Raw genomic sequence first — 15337 nt, forward strand, 5'->3', positions numbered from 1 at the left:
TTATCTAGATTAATATTCACAACGAAATATAGATTACAGTATTTCTGACGCCAAGTTTGGTATACAATTATCTAAGATAAATTTTAAGTTTTTGTTGTCTGAAAAAAAAAACACTTAATGGGATGTTTAATAAATTATTATCATAAATTATTTTCACAAGTTAATTTGGTGTAATAAACAAATAGGAAAAGTAAATAATAATTTTATAATGAGGGTATGTTGCCCTTTGTCTATAAATACCTTAAGTACAATCATTTTAATTGGAAATTGAATATTTTTATAAACGAAATAATTCCCTACAAATGTGTACTTTGTTTATTGTTTTTTAGAATAGTCATTTCATTTTATTTTTGCATTCGTAATTATTAAAAATTGTTATTCCGCGAATTATTCTTAATTGTCATGATAAATAAAAATAATAATGAAATCTGTCGCAACATCATATTTTTCTGTTGACAGGAGAGAAAAAGCTCGATAAACGCGGTAATATAGTTGCTGTAATAAATATTTTTTGAACATTTTAAATTTGATTACAAAAGATAAATGAATTTGTTTCAAACTTACATATTATGCGGTTTTTTATCGTCTGGGTTTTTATACAGTGACCATCACAACACTAGACGTCCACATTGACATTTTATTAAATTTAAACCGTATTCCAAAAAAATGGTTATTATTTTTTTGAGTTGAAAAATTCTACCCATATTTTATATAAAATATAATTATCGAGTTGTGAATCACGGTTATTGGTTAGCAGACATAATTATATGATTAATTATACGATTTATTAACCATCAAAGGTTATGTGAATTATTGGAGAACCATTATTCATTAAACGTTATAGCTATACAAGTTGTGACGGTGTAGAACGTAGGTATTGCAATATAATGCTGTAGTGTGAGACTATGACAACTTTAAAACTAAATTTGTATCATTTTATTTATAGCTATTAGCTAAATTATTATCTTTGTAGTTTTTACACTTACACTTATTGAACTGTCTTTATTAGTTATTTTATCAATTTAAAATATTATCATCAGTTTTGTTCGATGTCAATATTTTGGGAACGAAATTGCTATTGTTTTATTAATCTTAATTACAAATTATATACTTTTAATGTAATATAAATGTTGTTACTTAATTTGTATAATAATAACTTATCCACACCATTAGTTTAATAAAATACAATTTTTGGGTAAACTATAATTACTATATAATTGTAATTTAACAAATTAGAATTTAAATCGAAAGTTTTGTTAAATGGATAAAATTAACCCTTTTAGGAAGATACTTTAACACCTTTAAGACTATTAAAACATTTTAATGAAAGAAGTGTAATAACATTTTTAATAATATTTTTAAGAACCAAGGAAACTTAAATTTCTATAAACTATAAAGTGAAATAAGTTTTTAATGCTATGTAACATAATTATGTTAAGCTTCTTTGTTTTCAAATATTCATAGTAAATATTTTGTTTAAATATGTTCAAAAATATCAGGTTGTAGGTGATAAAAATGTCAAAGTATATTATACTACAAACGTTTTTATAGTTTTAAGATTTATTAGTATTTATATTGACTTATAACTGAACAAAATTAATATTAAAATATTATTGTTATGAGCGATTAATGGACTAATATTATTTTGTTATATACTTACTAATTACTATCGTGTTCAAGTAAAATAGAGAAATATAAAGTCAGTAATAAATAAAAATATTTGTTATAAAACTGGTTATTATATTATTGTGTCATCACCTATTACGATCCTCTTTATTATAGTGGAATACGATTAAATGTTATAATTTGGATTAGATACCACATACCCTATGAACTGGTGAAATATTTAAGTTTTCTAAAAAACTTGAGTTTTAGTACAAGCGTATAATAAATTTATTCATAATCAAGATACCCAATTAAAATTAAATGTCATTGCGTTTAGTTGTTAACTTTCAGTGAAAATTCGTAATTGATCGTTTTTCATCTAGTTTTAATTGATCGTTTTTCATCTAGTTTTGTAAGAGTTATTTATTTTATTTTAAGTATTTATATATAATATTTGATAACATGGCCATTAAACCTCTGTTCTCGAATAAAGTAAACCTTAAAAGAAAATTCTTATAGATATATCTATTTTCCCAATTTATCATAACTTTTTTAATTATATTAATGTACCTACTTTATTGTTCTTATTTATTTTATAGCAATGAAAATGGATTTCGCATTGGTTTTTAAGGAATGAAATTAATGTTTACTTACTTAGGAAGCAATTGATACAGTAGTTCTTCACATTTTCTTTTTTCTTCCAAATAGTCTGCAGTTCTTTCTTCGACCAATGCTTCTAAATTGTTGGCATACTGTTCCATACGAGATAACAAGTTGTCAAGAATATTGTTACTTTCGTAGTCCCTGGAAAATATTTACAATAACAATTACTAAAAAATATTACAATTATTTTAATAATTATTGTGTATCTTAAGTTGTTCGTTTGTAATAATATTATTAATACTATTTCATTTATGTGAGATTATTATTATATTTAACGATGGATTTAAAGGTTATAGTACTTATAATGAAACAACATATTCATGAAAATAACCAAATTACCAATATATAATAATTATTGATTTCCGTTCATTTTCAGAATATGTTTTTGAATACAATCAATTGCTTTTAAATGTATTAAAGTAACGTATTATTTTCCTGAGCTCAATTGCTAAAATATATAATTATATATAAACCTATATATTACCTATGTATAAATATTATAGTATATTTTGGGATAATTTTACTGAGATAAAACTTTGTACATTTCAAAATAAATGTATGTTTAGTTTCACATACTGGTCTCGTAAGAATTTATTATCAACATATATGATTAGATGATAAATATTAGCAGATTTTATAGCCACCCAAATAAATGATAAATACTGTTTAACTTTTTTCCATGATGGCATTGATAGAATGATAAATTACGATTATTGTATTGATGTATTATTAAAATTAGCAACAATATTTTTAATAACCTAACTGATTTCTTAAAATCTTAAAAAGGCTTAAACTTATGGCGTTACACATTATATATTTTCATATAAAAAGGTTATAAATTTTAAAACATATTTGGATATAAAATAATTGGATATTTAATAAATTTAAAAATCAAAATTGAAATAAATAAATAAAAATATTTTGTTTAAATTTATTTTAAATTGTTTAATATTTTAAATTTAAACACAAATTTTATACAAAGGATATTATTGAAATTAAACGTCATTAAAGTGTGCAATACCTTCTGAGACCATTAGACTTTGTGATCTATTGACTTAATTATTCAAGTATACTTGAATTGTTATTAAAATTTTATCCAATAGGCGCATGGAAACACAAAAATAATTATTTATCAATTAGCAATAATGTATGCATAGTTGTTTTCATTATGATTAACAAATTCACGGTTGCGTATACAATTTTAAATACATTTTTTTTTCACATTTAATATTCATTCTTAATTGAAATACTCAAAGCTACTCGTTTAAAGACTTAACCTATAATTTTTAATTTTCAATGGTTTATTATGATCCTATAAATATCACTAAAATTTTATTTACTTTGGAAAAATCCCAATTCTCACACCCTGTAGCCCGATCGTCTGAGTTAAAAATTTTGGCGTCGCTTGTCCGAGTTTAAGTCGTACGTGACTTTTAAAGGTGTTCAACCCCCGTATTACCGGAACAGTGAAGCATAAAAAACATCCGTCTTTTCACTAAAACCCGTGGTAATTTGTTCATCCCACCATGGTTGTAGTGATTTATCTACGATGACGGCGGAAAATCCGCTATCGCATTTCCGTTCACAGCAGATTTTTATTACCGTGCTCAGAATCCACGTGTCGAAAGATATTGTCGCGCCAAAGACGAAAAACGATTGTAAGTAGTTTTCATACAGGCCGACGTCAAATTATATTAACGAACTGTTAGTTTTCGTCTGACGTTATTTATTCAAAGCGATTCACTTCTGACAATTGTCATCGTATTATTGTTTGCAGGTGCATGACGTTAGCCGATAAGCCAGCTCACACTGTGACCCACGTGAAACTATTTCGCCGCAGATTTGAGTTGCCATTTATGGACGACCATAAAGGATATATTTTATATTTTATTGTCAGTTTTAAGTACGTACGCATAGTGGGCAAGTTCTGTGATGAAATTTTCGTACGATTTTGAGAAATCACTGACATGCATTACGGATGATAGTTTAGTTTAAAGATGGGAATATATTAAAATTTAAAATATCGTATATGTATGGTTATTAAGTACTTTATAATATATATTTTAAATGAAGGTTATGAAAATTAAATTTTTTTTATTATACTATTCCAACTATATATTCAATTTAATGTTATTATTGGACGATTTTTTTCTAAAATTGAATACTGTTTTTGCTTAACATGAATCGTAAATACCATTTGAAACAAATTTATCAAATTAGGTAATTAAGGAATATAGTTAAACGTATAATACAAGTATATTAGGTATACAATATCATGTATTTATTATGTAATATTATTTAAATTTAAGTTATTTAACCATGAAAGAGAAATTATTTCTAAAAAATAATAATATGTGAAGTTATTTTTAAATTTTGTTAATTGAATATTAAATTCAAAATTTTATTGGTGCATTAATTATTTTATGCATTAAAATGTTATTAATTTTTAATATTAAAATATAAAAATTAAATTACTTAAAATGTATAATAAAAAAAAAATGTATAGCATATACGTAAGAGGAATACGGAGAGGAAACATTTCTTATCTGTCTGCTTATAGTTTGTATCTGCTGATATATATTGGTAACCTTATTTGAAATATATTATGTACAAATGTTTTAAAAAAAAACATTTTTGTTATAATTACAACTAATATTTTTTTTTGTTTTATTATAATTCCCCAATGTATAAATAAACTAATATTTATATTAAAATTTTCTAACTAAGAATTTAAATTTTTTTTAAATTAATATTTAATTAATAATCTATTTAATTGTTATCAGTTGAGAAAGAATTATCTTTAAATCTGTTTTTGATAATTATTAGATATCAATAGAAAATTTAGTTGAAAATAACACACAATAGATGTATTATGCTTTACATTTAACTTTAAAATGGATGTATATGGATTTTATGCAGTTTGATGTCAGCAGCAGTTATCATGGGACACAAATTTAAGTGGTTAGAACAATTAGTCTAAACCTCTTAAATTAAATGATGCTTGCAAGTATTCTTATGAAAACTCGTCACGAAATTGTTGAGTCACCAAATAATATCTCTGGATTAAAATCTAATTAAATATCAGGGTTTTGAATTTTACTAGTTTTGGTAAATAAAAATAACAATTTTTTAAAGTATATTCAATAAATAATATTTTATTTAATAGAAAAATATAATTTCACTAATTAATCACTAAAATAATTGTTCATAGATATTTTAAAGATTATTCCCTTTAAAATGATTTAAAAAATTGCGACTTTCTTTTAATAGAATTGTATGATGATTTATTAACCAGTTTTTAATGTACATTGTAAATATTAATGAATGATTAATAATTTTTAAATAATGTTACTATAAATGACTAAATCACAACCAATTGATTCTATTGATATTATTCAATCAATAGAATAAATCCATAAAAAAAAATTTATGATGGATAAAATCCATCATTAAAATCCTTAATAAAAAGGATTATTTTTTTAAAAACTATATAGTAAGTTTAAAAATAATTTACGGTAAAATATTCTGTGTGGGTATTTTAAAAGCCTACAATATGGTTCACAAATAGTTTATATACAATACAACAAATTCAGTAATGTATCATATTCTATTCTAATTGTAAAATTTATTCAAACTGATAAATTATTTTAGTTATTTTCAATATTATTGATAAAAAAAAATTGGAGTGGTATTTCGTCATATTATGTATAACTCATAAAGTTTTTGATATAAAATCGTAGATTACTTTATATTTATTATTCGAATAAGAATATTAAATATTATAGTAAATTGCATTTTTATCCATCGTTTTATTTTTTGTTTTGTTACTAAAATAATATTTAATATAAAATTAATGAATAACTACGTTAAAATTTAGTTTTATAAACTTATTTCAATATTTTTACGTTCAACTAATACGTTTTATGTCAAAGTTTTTCACTCTTAAAACTGTTATTATTTTTATAATTTATTGATTATTTTCTTATGTCATCTTTAATAGCTATATACAATTTGAAGTAGCTATGATAACCTCTTGAAATGATTTATCGCTGTGGACTAGATAAAATAAAAATAAAAAACACTGAATGGAATGATTCAAAAATGCCTCTCAATCCCTTTTGGGTTATTGTAACAAATACGAAAAAAATTGTTGTTTTTTTATTACGTTTTCAGTTTATCCTTCATTCGAACTAACAACAAAAATGACAAGAGATACACATTTTTTTGAAAGGCTTTTCAATTTATTAGATTCTCAATTCCAATTTTGACGACTATCCACTACTTACGAATCGTATAAAAAACACACGTCAAAATTTATATACTATACTTTTTTGTCTGCATTACGATAATAAACTAGTTATAATTTTATCAGTTATGTAATGTAATATTATATATATTTTTGTCGTTGAGTAAAATTAATATAAAGTTACTGTCTTAAGTATACTGAATTTATAATTGTTAGAGATAAAAAGAAAATAGTTATTTTCTTTATTAAATATTATATTATAAATTGTAATACAATTAATGATAATTAGTATGAACCGTTTTTCAAATTCGTAAACAAAGTATATACCTAAATATTATATTTAAATTATTCAGGATTTAAATTTATAGATTTAATTACTATAATAGCTTTTATGTTGTTATAGTTTAAAAATATAATAACAATTATGACTAAATGATCAAATTCAGAGGTTGGATTGGTAATAATAGATGGCTGTAGTTAACTTGTTACTTAATAATCAATATTTACACTTCCTGGAATTAAATTAATTTTCAGCCAAATTAAAACAAAACATAGAATATTAAATTTGCAGAAAAATAATATTTTTTTTTGATTCTATTCATCTTGTTAGGATGGGTGACAAATTTACAATAGATTAAGCATTTTATTTAATAATTTGACTTCTGTCACATCATAATTATAATTTTTTCATCAATAAATACATTTAAAAAACACAAATGTATAACTAAAACAAGTTATTGACGTGTGAAAATCTATCTTATGTGGTTTATTAATACTCAACTGTTTTTATAAAATACATTTTAATATGAAACTGTCAAAAAATTATCTATACAATTTACTGAATTTCGGAAAAGCGATTTTTATAAATAACTTATTTTTAGCAGAAATAATAATTCACAGTAGACACTATTAAGCAATAACTAAAATGTTCAAAATATTGATGAGGACAATGTTCGCTGAGTTATTATTAATTTATAAGTCCAGTTTACAGGCATTTACTTGAAATGCTTTCATTAGGTTTGCCATTAGCTAGCCAGAAATTTATGAACCCAGCGTTCACGTGTAACTTTTCCTCTTGGTACTATAGTGAAGGGTACAGGGAACGATTAAACTTTTGAATTAAATATTTTATACGGAAGAAATAAAATCCAAAAGTTTAGACTGGTCACAATGGGCTCGTATGTTTTTGTTATGCTATAGAAGAAAAGCACGCTTCAGGAGAACCAACAATTGATAAATAAAGGTATATTGTGAATGATTTATTAAGCTAAAAGACTTTGATAACTCACTTGTTTAATTTCCGTATGACTGCTTTGAGTGTAGTAAAATCAGGCCGGTCAGCAGGGTCTTCCGTCCAACATCGTTTCATTAACACACCTACTTCCTCGTCACAGCTTAAATCCGCTACACTTGGCCTTAGACATTTTTCTTTGCTCTTCACACTGTCTACGATTTCTGTAATATAATAAAAATATATCTAATAAGGTTTTATAGATAATTAAACTTATGTTTTATTTATAAAATCATATGTTGAGAAACTTAGTTAAATAATAATATACACAAAATACACTTTATCGATACAAATATCTAAGCTAAATCAAGATTTTCTGAATAAAATATAATAATATTAAGGATATAGTTAGATTAAAATTGATTTGATTGGTATAACGATGTATAAACTAAATCGTTGTGTTTATAAACATTGTATGACTGTGTTAAATTTTCTAACGCTTTATATAGTTTATATTTTACACAATATTAATATTATAAAAAAACTAGCTTGAATAAATACTAAACTAATAACTTTATATATTATTATATATACCAGTTTCAAATATCGATGTTTCATAACCAAAACAGTCCAATTATCAACTTTAGATAATATTTATAAAAGTTTATTTAAAATTTAAATAACTAACAAACAAATATAGTTGTATTATATTTAAATCTAAATAAATGTTTCTGGAGAGAAAATACACGGGTAGTTACAAAACACTATAGTAACTATTTATTGAAAAAAAAGTAAATTGATTAAAAATGAAATGAAACATTTTATTTTATATTTATACTTTTTGTTTTTGAATATCATTCAAGTAAAATGTATAATATTATGGTATCAGAACAACAATATTATATATATTTTTAGGGTTATCCTTGTGTAGAAGATTGTAGCAAAGTTTCTATAGCCATGTTTTGATTTACATATTAAAATGTTTGTCATTGCTCTTGTACAACATCTGGTGATAACCTAACACGGCGAAACTAGCGTATTTTATGTCATAAAACAAAGCACGTAGTGGCTAATGAACTCCAGTTATGGGCCGTGAACAAGCACAAAAGTGCGAGTTTCGATAATTACGAAATATAACATATATTTAACGTTTACTTTACATAAATTACAATGAAAATAATGATAGTTGTAGTTTAATGTTTATAACTCATAACTATTACTACAATTTCAACGCGTTTTATTATCACACCATCGGTAATTACATCTGTATGTTGAATTTTATTAATACCGAACATGACTTTAAATTAAAAGTTAATTTTGATTCGTTTATGTTGATTATGTAAAGTGGAGATTATTGTGATTACACCAACGGAAACAACATGTGTTTACCAGTATTAAGTTTATCTAAGTAAATGTAATAAGAACCAACAAATCTTTAATTAAAAAATATCATGTCAATTTTTTTTTTATAATGTTATACATAAGCATGATAAGCTAGTTACGAGCTATCATTTTTTACCGGATAACAATTGCTAAAATAAAACTTTTTTAAATAATAATTATTTATTCAAAAATATACTAAATGTTGTTCAAATAATTATAAAATAAAGAAATAACGATAATGTTATGAATTTTTATGTTATTATTCGTTTAAAAATTGAAATGCTGTTACGATTTTACTCTCACTCGAGTGAATATTTATCGTCTAATATCGTGTTTAAAATTTTTTAGTTATTGGATGTCAACGCAAAAGTGATTCATTGAGTTTCGGAATATTTAAAAAATATTTGATATAGTTATTCTGTAAAATAATAATAATAGTTTCTAGTCTTATCGTGTCCATACTCCATACATAATTCAGGATTTATGCATTAAAAAACTAGATTTTAAAGCCATAAAAATTAAGTTGTTCTATGAGAGGCTTACGCTACATGTATGTTAAACACATGTGATAATCAAACGTCAAGCAATCAATCAAAACTAATTAGACCGAATGACGGATGGGATAGTATAAAATATTCTTTATTATGCATTTAGTGTTGTCTTTTTTTGTCCTGGAGTGGTTGGTTTTATCCGAATTGACCTGGACAGCGTTCTGCTAAAACAGGGGTGAGATGCTCGGACGATACAGTAAATTATTATTATTATCATAAAAGACGTGTGTTGCATTACGTTATGGCAGTAATGAGTGGAAATAATCATAAAAGTGGAGATAATATAAGTGTGTTGATGTGGATGATGGGTTTAGTAAACTATAATATAATATAAGCCTATAGCACTGTAACAGTTGTATATAGCTGTTATATAGACGTGTAATAATAATGTATGAAATACAATAATAGTTAAATCACGTTTTGTGAATAATGAATCACTAGCACGACGATACTAATAACATTATCACGAGGGTTAACAACGATAATATGCAGACATTTTATACAGTGTGAAAAAACGAACTGACAGACGTTATCACATATTTATGTAAGAACTTGCATCTAATATATTATTAATTATATTTATATTTTTTTATTTAGATATTGCAATAGGATTGTCGTTAATTTTGTAGGTAAAAAAAAATTAATCAACATTAATGGGCAAAAAAAGCTCCTAAAATTTACTACGTACTATTTATTCGCCTATGTTTGACAGTCATTATTTCCTATACCCCGTATAAAAGATGATGCGCACAATACAATGATTATTAACGACTATAACGAGACACTCGGTGTAGGTACGCCGTTTTCGACCCGCCTCGCATCAGTGCTCTTATTTTGCATAACCGGAATGCCGTCTTACTGTGAATGATAATATTGCCGTGTATTCCGCGATGGTCATATTGTTATTATCATCACACTCGATGGGATAGGTAATATTATAATATTATTATCGCACACCAGAATAACGTGATAAAATTCTAACGTGTTCTATTTGAAATTAATTACATATGATGAAAATGAATTATGTATGTGTTAATCAAATTAACATAGCACAGTGTATAGCAAATATATCTGGCACATACATCTATAATGATCGTTATGCGAGTGTGTACGTACTATGTACAGTGTTATCATCAGTGGATGACAAGCATTCGGGGAGAACACTATGTTATTTTTTTCAGTATATATATATATTTTTTTTTTAACGAAAAAATAAAACATAATCAATATATTGTGATTGGTTTTTTTCGACGTGTTCCACTACTAAATCAAAAGCAGTTGTTCGGATCACTGTTTTGTCTTTTTTTAGATGACATTTTATTGGCTAACGATACCAACAAATTGACTCGTTTATTTTATTCGAAACCTTTACAATGGTTTTGGCGATGAACGATACGGTTCAGTAACTGATTTTAGTTATCGCCACGGAAGTGTCATGTAGAGATTTTCGTTATTTTTACGACATCGGTAGTTGTAATGAAATAAGAACTATTGGAAAATTATTGTAGGTACCTATTGAATACCATTATTATGATCATTAGCGGTTGTAAACAATTTTAGATATGATTACCTATGATTAGAAAATATTTATTTTTCAAAGTTATGTAAGTTACAATAATTTACGAATATAACTTATTTAAGTTTTTAATTTTAAATTTCCAACTACTATAAAATAAATGTATTGCAATAAAGCGATTATAATTGGAGAAAAAGAGTTTATAAAAATATCGGATCCTTTAATGCGTGTCATAAATTTTATCAAACTTTTAAACACAATAACATTTTCAAAAAATGTAAACAAATTTTGTGAATCTGTAGTGATGAATTTTAGTTGTATAGTGCACAGATATTGAATGAACTATATAATTATAAATAGCTTATTATGCTGAATATTATTAATAAAGAAAAAATAATGTTTACAAATACAATTATATGATTTTTTCATAATCATACTTTTCAAATATTCAATTCTTTTAAATATATTTCATTTTTAATATACGTAAAATGTTTTTTTTTTATTATTATTAACCTAATTTTATTAATATATTAGGTGATTATTATTTTATTTTAAGTTTGACTTTAGAATATTATAATTATAATTCGATGGTTGTTTTGAAATATTAAAATAAATCAAACCAACTATAAAAACATTATTTAAGTATCTTATATTTTTAAAAAGAAAACAAGATTTGACTATATGCGATAGGTAAATTTTAAATGTAATTTTCCATTTCGAAAATAACTTTTTTGTTTTTACATATTAAAATAATTGTTAAACAATTATTTTTCAGAATTTTAATTTACTAATGAATTATCGGAAATGAATAATACAATTTAATTTCGAATTTCAATTCCATCCAGATAGGCTAATACAAATAACAGAACAGTAATGCTCGATCCCTGAATAAACATCAAGGTGTATTTTTTTTTTTTTTTAAAGAACAATTTAATGAACTTGAATGTTTTCATTGATATTGTTATTTTACTTTCAAATCAAATCAAGTAAATATTTAAATATATTTTATTTATTTAATTAATATTTTTCATGAACATCTTGAATTACTCAACAGGGAAACGTAATATTCATAAGATATATGTTCAAGTGATACAAATTAAATGCTTAATATTTGTAATTGTTTTAAAAAAATATATTTTATTATCAATATATAATGTTCATTTATTAATTGTTTTATAGTTTTTTGCAGTTATAAAATATTTAATTATTATATATTTTGTACTATTATTTACAGTATTTATTTTGCCTAATCTATTATGGCATTTGTTTGTTTACAAACAAAACAAAAATATTTACTTTTTACACATTGTTTTTGAATAAATGTATGCATTGTTAAAAAGTATGAAAGTAGTTTAATTTTGCACATATACCTATTTGCGGTTGTGTTTAACAAGGTTATGCTTTTACGGTCTCACAAATGTCAAAACAGAGTTCCGAAAGTTTTATTTAGAAAGAATTATGAAGGCACGTGTATTGTGATGCTATATCTGTCTGCCTCTTATTCTGTAAATACGTTTTAAAATTGCGAGGAAAATAAAATATTATGAGTTATAATATTTGTTTTTACAAAATGGGATTATTAAATAAATTTATTTAATTATAAATACTGTTCAGTCACTTAAATATAATTTCTTGTGTTTTGTAATAGTGTAATAATCATGCCTCAAATTATAAACTTATGCTTATAATAAAGTTATTATAATATGCATCAGTTTTTTTTTTTAATATTGCGTAAGGGATAATGTTAGTCCGTTAGTCGTACATTATAAATAATTTATGTTAATTTTATTTATGTGTATTGGATTTTTTGTAGTTATATAATATATATTTTAAAAATAAATTTAACATTTTTAGAAAATGTCTGTTTAAAAAAACTGTTTGAGGGATTTTAAAATAATTTATGTTAATAAATAAAGTAACTTTAGTAAATAGTTCATATGCAATCAAAAGCAATTTAAGATTTTTTTCTACTCGTTTATTTTGACTTTACTTACAGATTTTTATGAATAAGCCTAGAAACGTAATTGGCAAAGGATTCTATTTTAGTTTCTCTGACGGATGGATACGGACATTATATTTCAAATGTCAAGATTAATCGGCGTTTATCTTGACCTGCCTAATTGATTATAACAATTAAATGTCAGTAGCACGTGCATCACGAGCATGGTATTTACAAAAATCGTAAGTGTTTTATTTAATAAGCCTAGTGTTCGTGTTTTTAATCAAAAAGATTTTGCTGGGAATCCATTACGAAAATTAGGAACAAATATTGTTAAAATGTATAAAAAATACTTATCAACGGTAATGAATTTCATTTAAGTGTGTTGCAACAATAGTTTAGCAATTAATTTAATCAAATTAATTGATATTTTGGAAAATCCATTAAAAAAACTTTATCATGTATTATATGTTAAGTTTAAAAAACGAGAACATTAATTTTAAGTTTATAAAATGAAATATAGTTAGACAATAATTTCCAAATTTGATGCACTATAAATATGATCTAAACAAATTAAAATTTTAGTTACGAATATTTACAACTAACCAAAAATTGTGTGTAGGTAAAAGAAATTAGAAATGATGGACTATTTTCATTTTATTTAATTTTTTTTTTTTGTTATTATTTTCACATAATTATAGAAAATTATTTTAAAAACGACAAATGAAAATAATAACCAAATATTATAGTAAAATATAGTCGTTTTCCATTATTATTTTCAAAAAGTATCGTTTATTATACATATAATAAATAAATACCAAATTAAACTTATAAGCATTATATCATCTTACAAGATGATAATTATTTACGGTTATTTGAATTATGCTAAAGTCAGCCTGAAGTTGCCGATTTGACCATTTCAAACTTTCTGCAATGACTAACAGTGTAACGGGGTGAGGATGTAGAATGAGTTTGAATCAAAAAGTTCAAAACCCGATTAACAAAGTTAAACAGTTCGATTCGTGTGCAATTCCTCTTGAAAAGAACGGGTTTGTATATAGCATATTGTAGTTATTTTAAATGGACAGAAAGAAAAAAAAAACCAAAGAACAAAAAAGAAAATTAACTGGGTGCGATATTATAGTACTTGCGTTTTTTTCTGGTTGGAAAAAGCTGCAGAAGGCGTTATACTATGCGTATATAACAAATGCCTATCTTGGAATAATTGACTGGTTAAACTACCAAAGGGTTGTAAAAATTATTAAAAAAAAAAAACACTTTACGTTAAGTTTTGTGAAAAAGGAATTCTATTGTATAAACTTTTTAAGTTTGGTATTAAAAAAAATAAAAACCATAACTTAGCAATATTTTTTGAAGCACAATGAAACTATGCCTGAAGAGAAGAATCAGAAAAATATGGAAATAAACATTTTAAAATGTTAACCGAAAGCGATTTAAAAAAGAAGTGAAAAACGGCATGGCGATTATAATATGTTATTTTTAATATAAAACGAAATAATAATAAATTATGATGACTTTCTTATCTTATACATTAAATGTATATATTACACGAATAAGACGTATTTTCATTCGGTATGTTGTGATGTTAAATGATTATTTGGTTAATTTGTTGGTTCGACATTAATAGTAATTTAAAAACAAATATAAAAACTGCGATTTCTTGGAATAAAATGGGTCGTTAAAAATAAAATATGAATATAACACATGCATAATATTATAATTCTTGTTTACTATAACTTAAACAGCCGAATAAATGTATTGCACGGTGTTAACTACAATTATTATGCAATTGTGCAAAAAAAGGCGTGTGTGACACGTATATAAAAATACGACTCATAAAATATACGTATATTCACGGCATTCGTAAATGTTTGAAATCATTGACATGGCGGTCTATAAAATGTCGTTCCGAAAAGGCTGCAATATTTTTTTAAATCAAATATTTGCACTACGTTTGTTTATAATATCAATACCTATATGGGGCGTCTAAACCTACCTGTCTGGCGTAAAGCTACGGTAATACTATGAAGTCCAACCGTATCGGTGTGTGATATCATAAGCCTAAAAATTGTGGCGCTAAATGTTTTTTATTTATTTATTTATTTATTTTTTTTTGGTGGCTCGAGTATAATAAATCACAATGGAACGTGAGTGTAAAAAAAGTCACCACCCACGAACTTTC

At 24.4% G+C, this 15337-nt stretch overlaps 1 protein-coding gene across 1 annotated transcript in view; it reads right to left on the reverse strand.

The window, feature by feature from the left end:
• The window catches only part of LOC113555129 (atrial natriuretic peptide receptor 1), a 275973-nt gene that overhangs the window by 23038 nt on the left and 237598 nt on the right, over nucleotides 1-15337 (reverse strand). The window contains exons 15-16 of the mRNA XM_026959465.1: nucleotides 7804-7969; nucleotides 2260-2409 (exon numbers count right to left, since the gene is read on the reverse strand). Coding sequence (XP_026815266.1) covers nucleotides 2260-2409; nucleotides 7804-7969 — 316 coding nt within the window. The remainder of the gene's footprint in view (nucleotides 1-2259; nucleotides 2410-7803; nucleotides 7970-15337) is intronic.

Source organism: Rhopalosiphum maidis, chromosome 2, assembly GCF_003676215.2.
Source record: "Rhopalosiphum maidis isolate BTI-1 chromosome 2, ASM367621v3, whole genome shotgun sequence".
Taxonomy (NCBI): Eukaryota; Metazoa; Arthropoda; class Insecta; order Hemiptera; family Aphididae; genus Rhopalosiphum; species Rhopalosiphum maidis.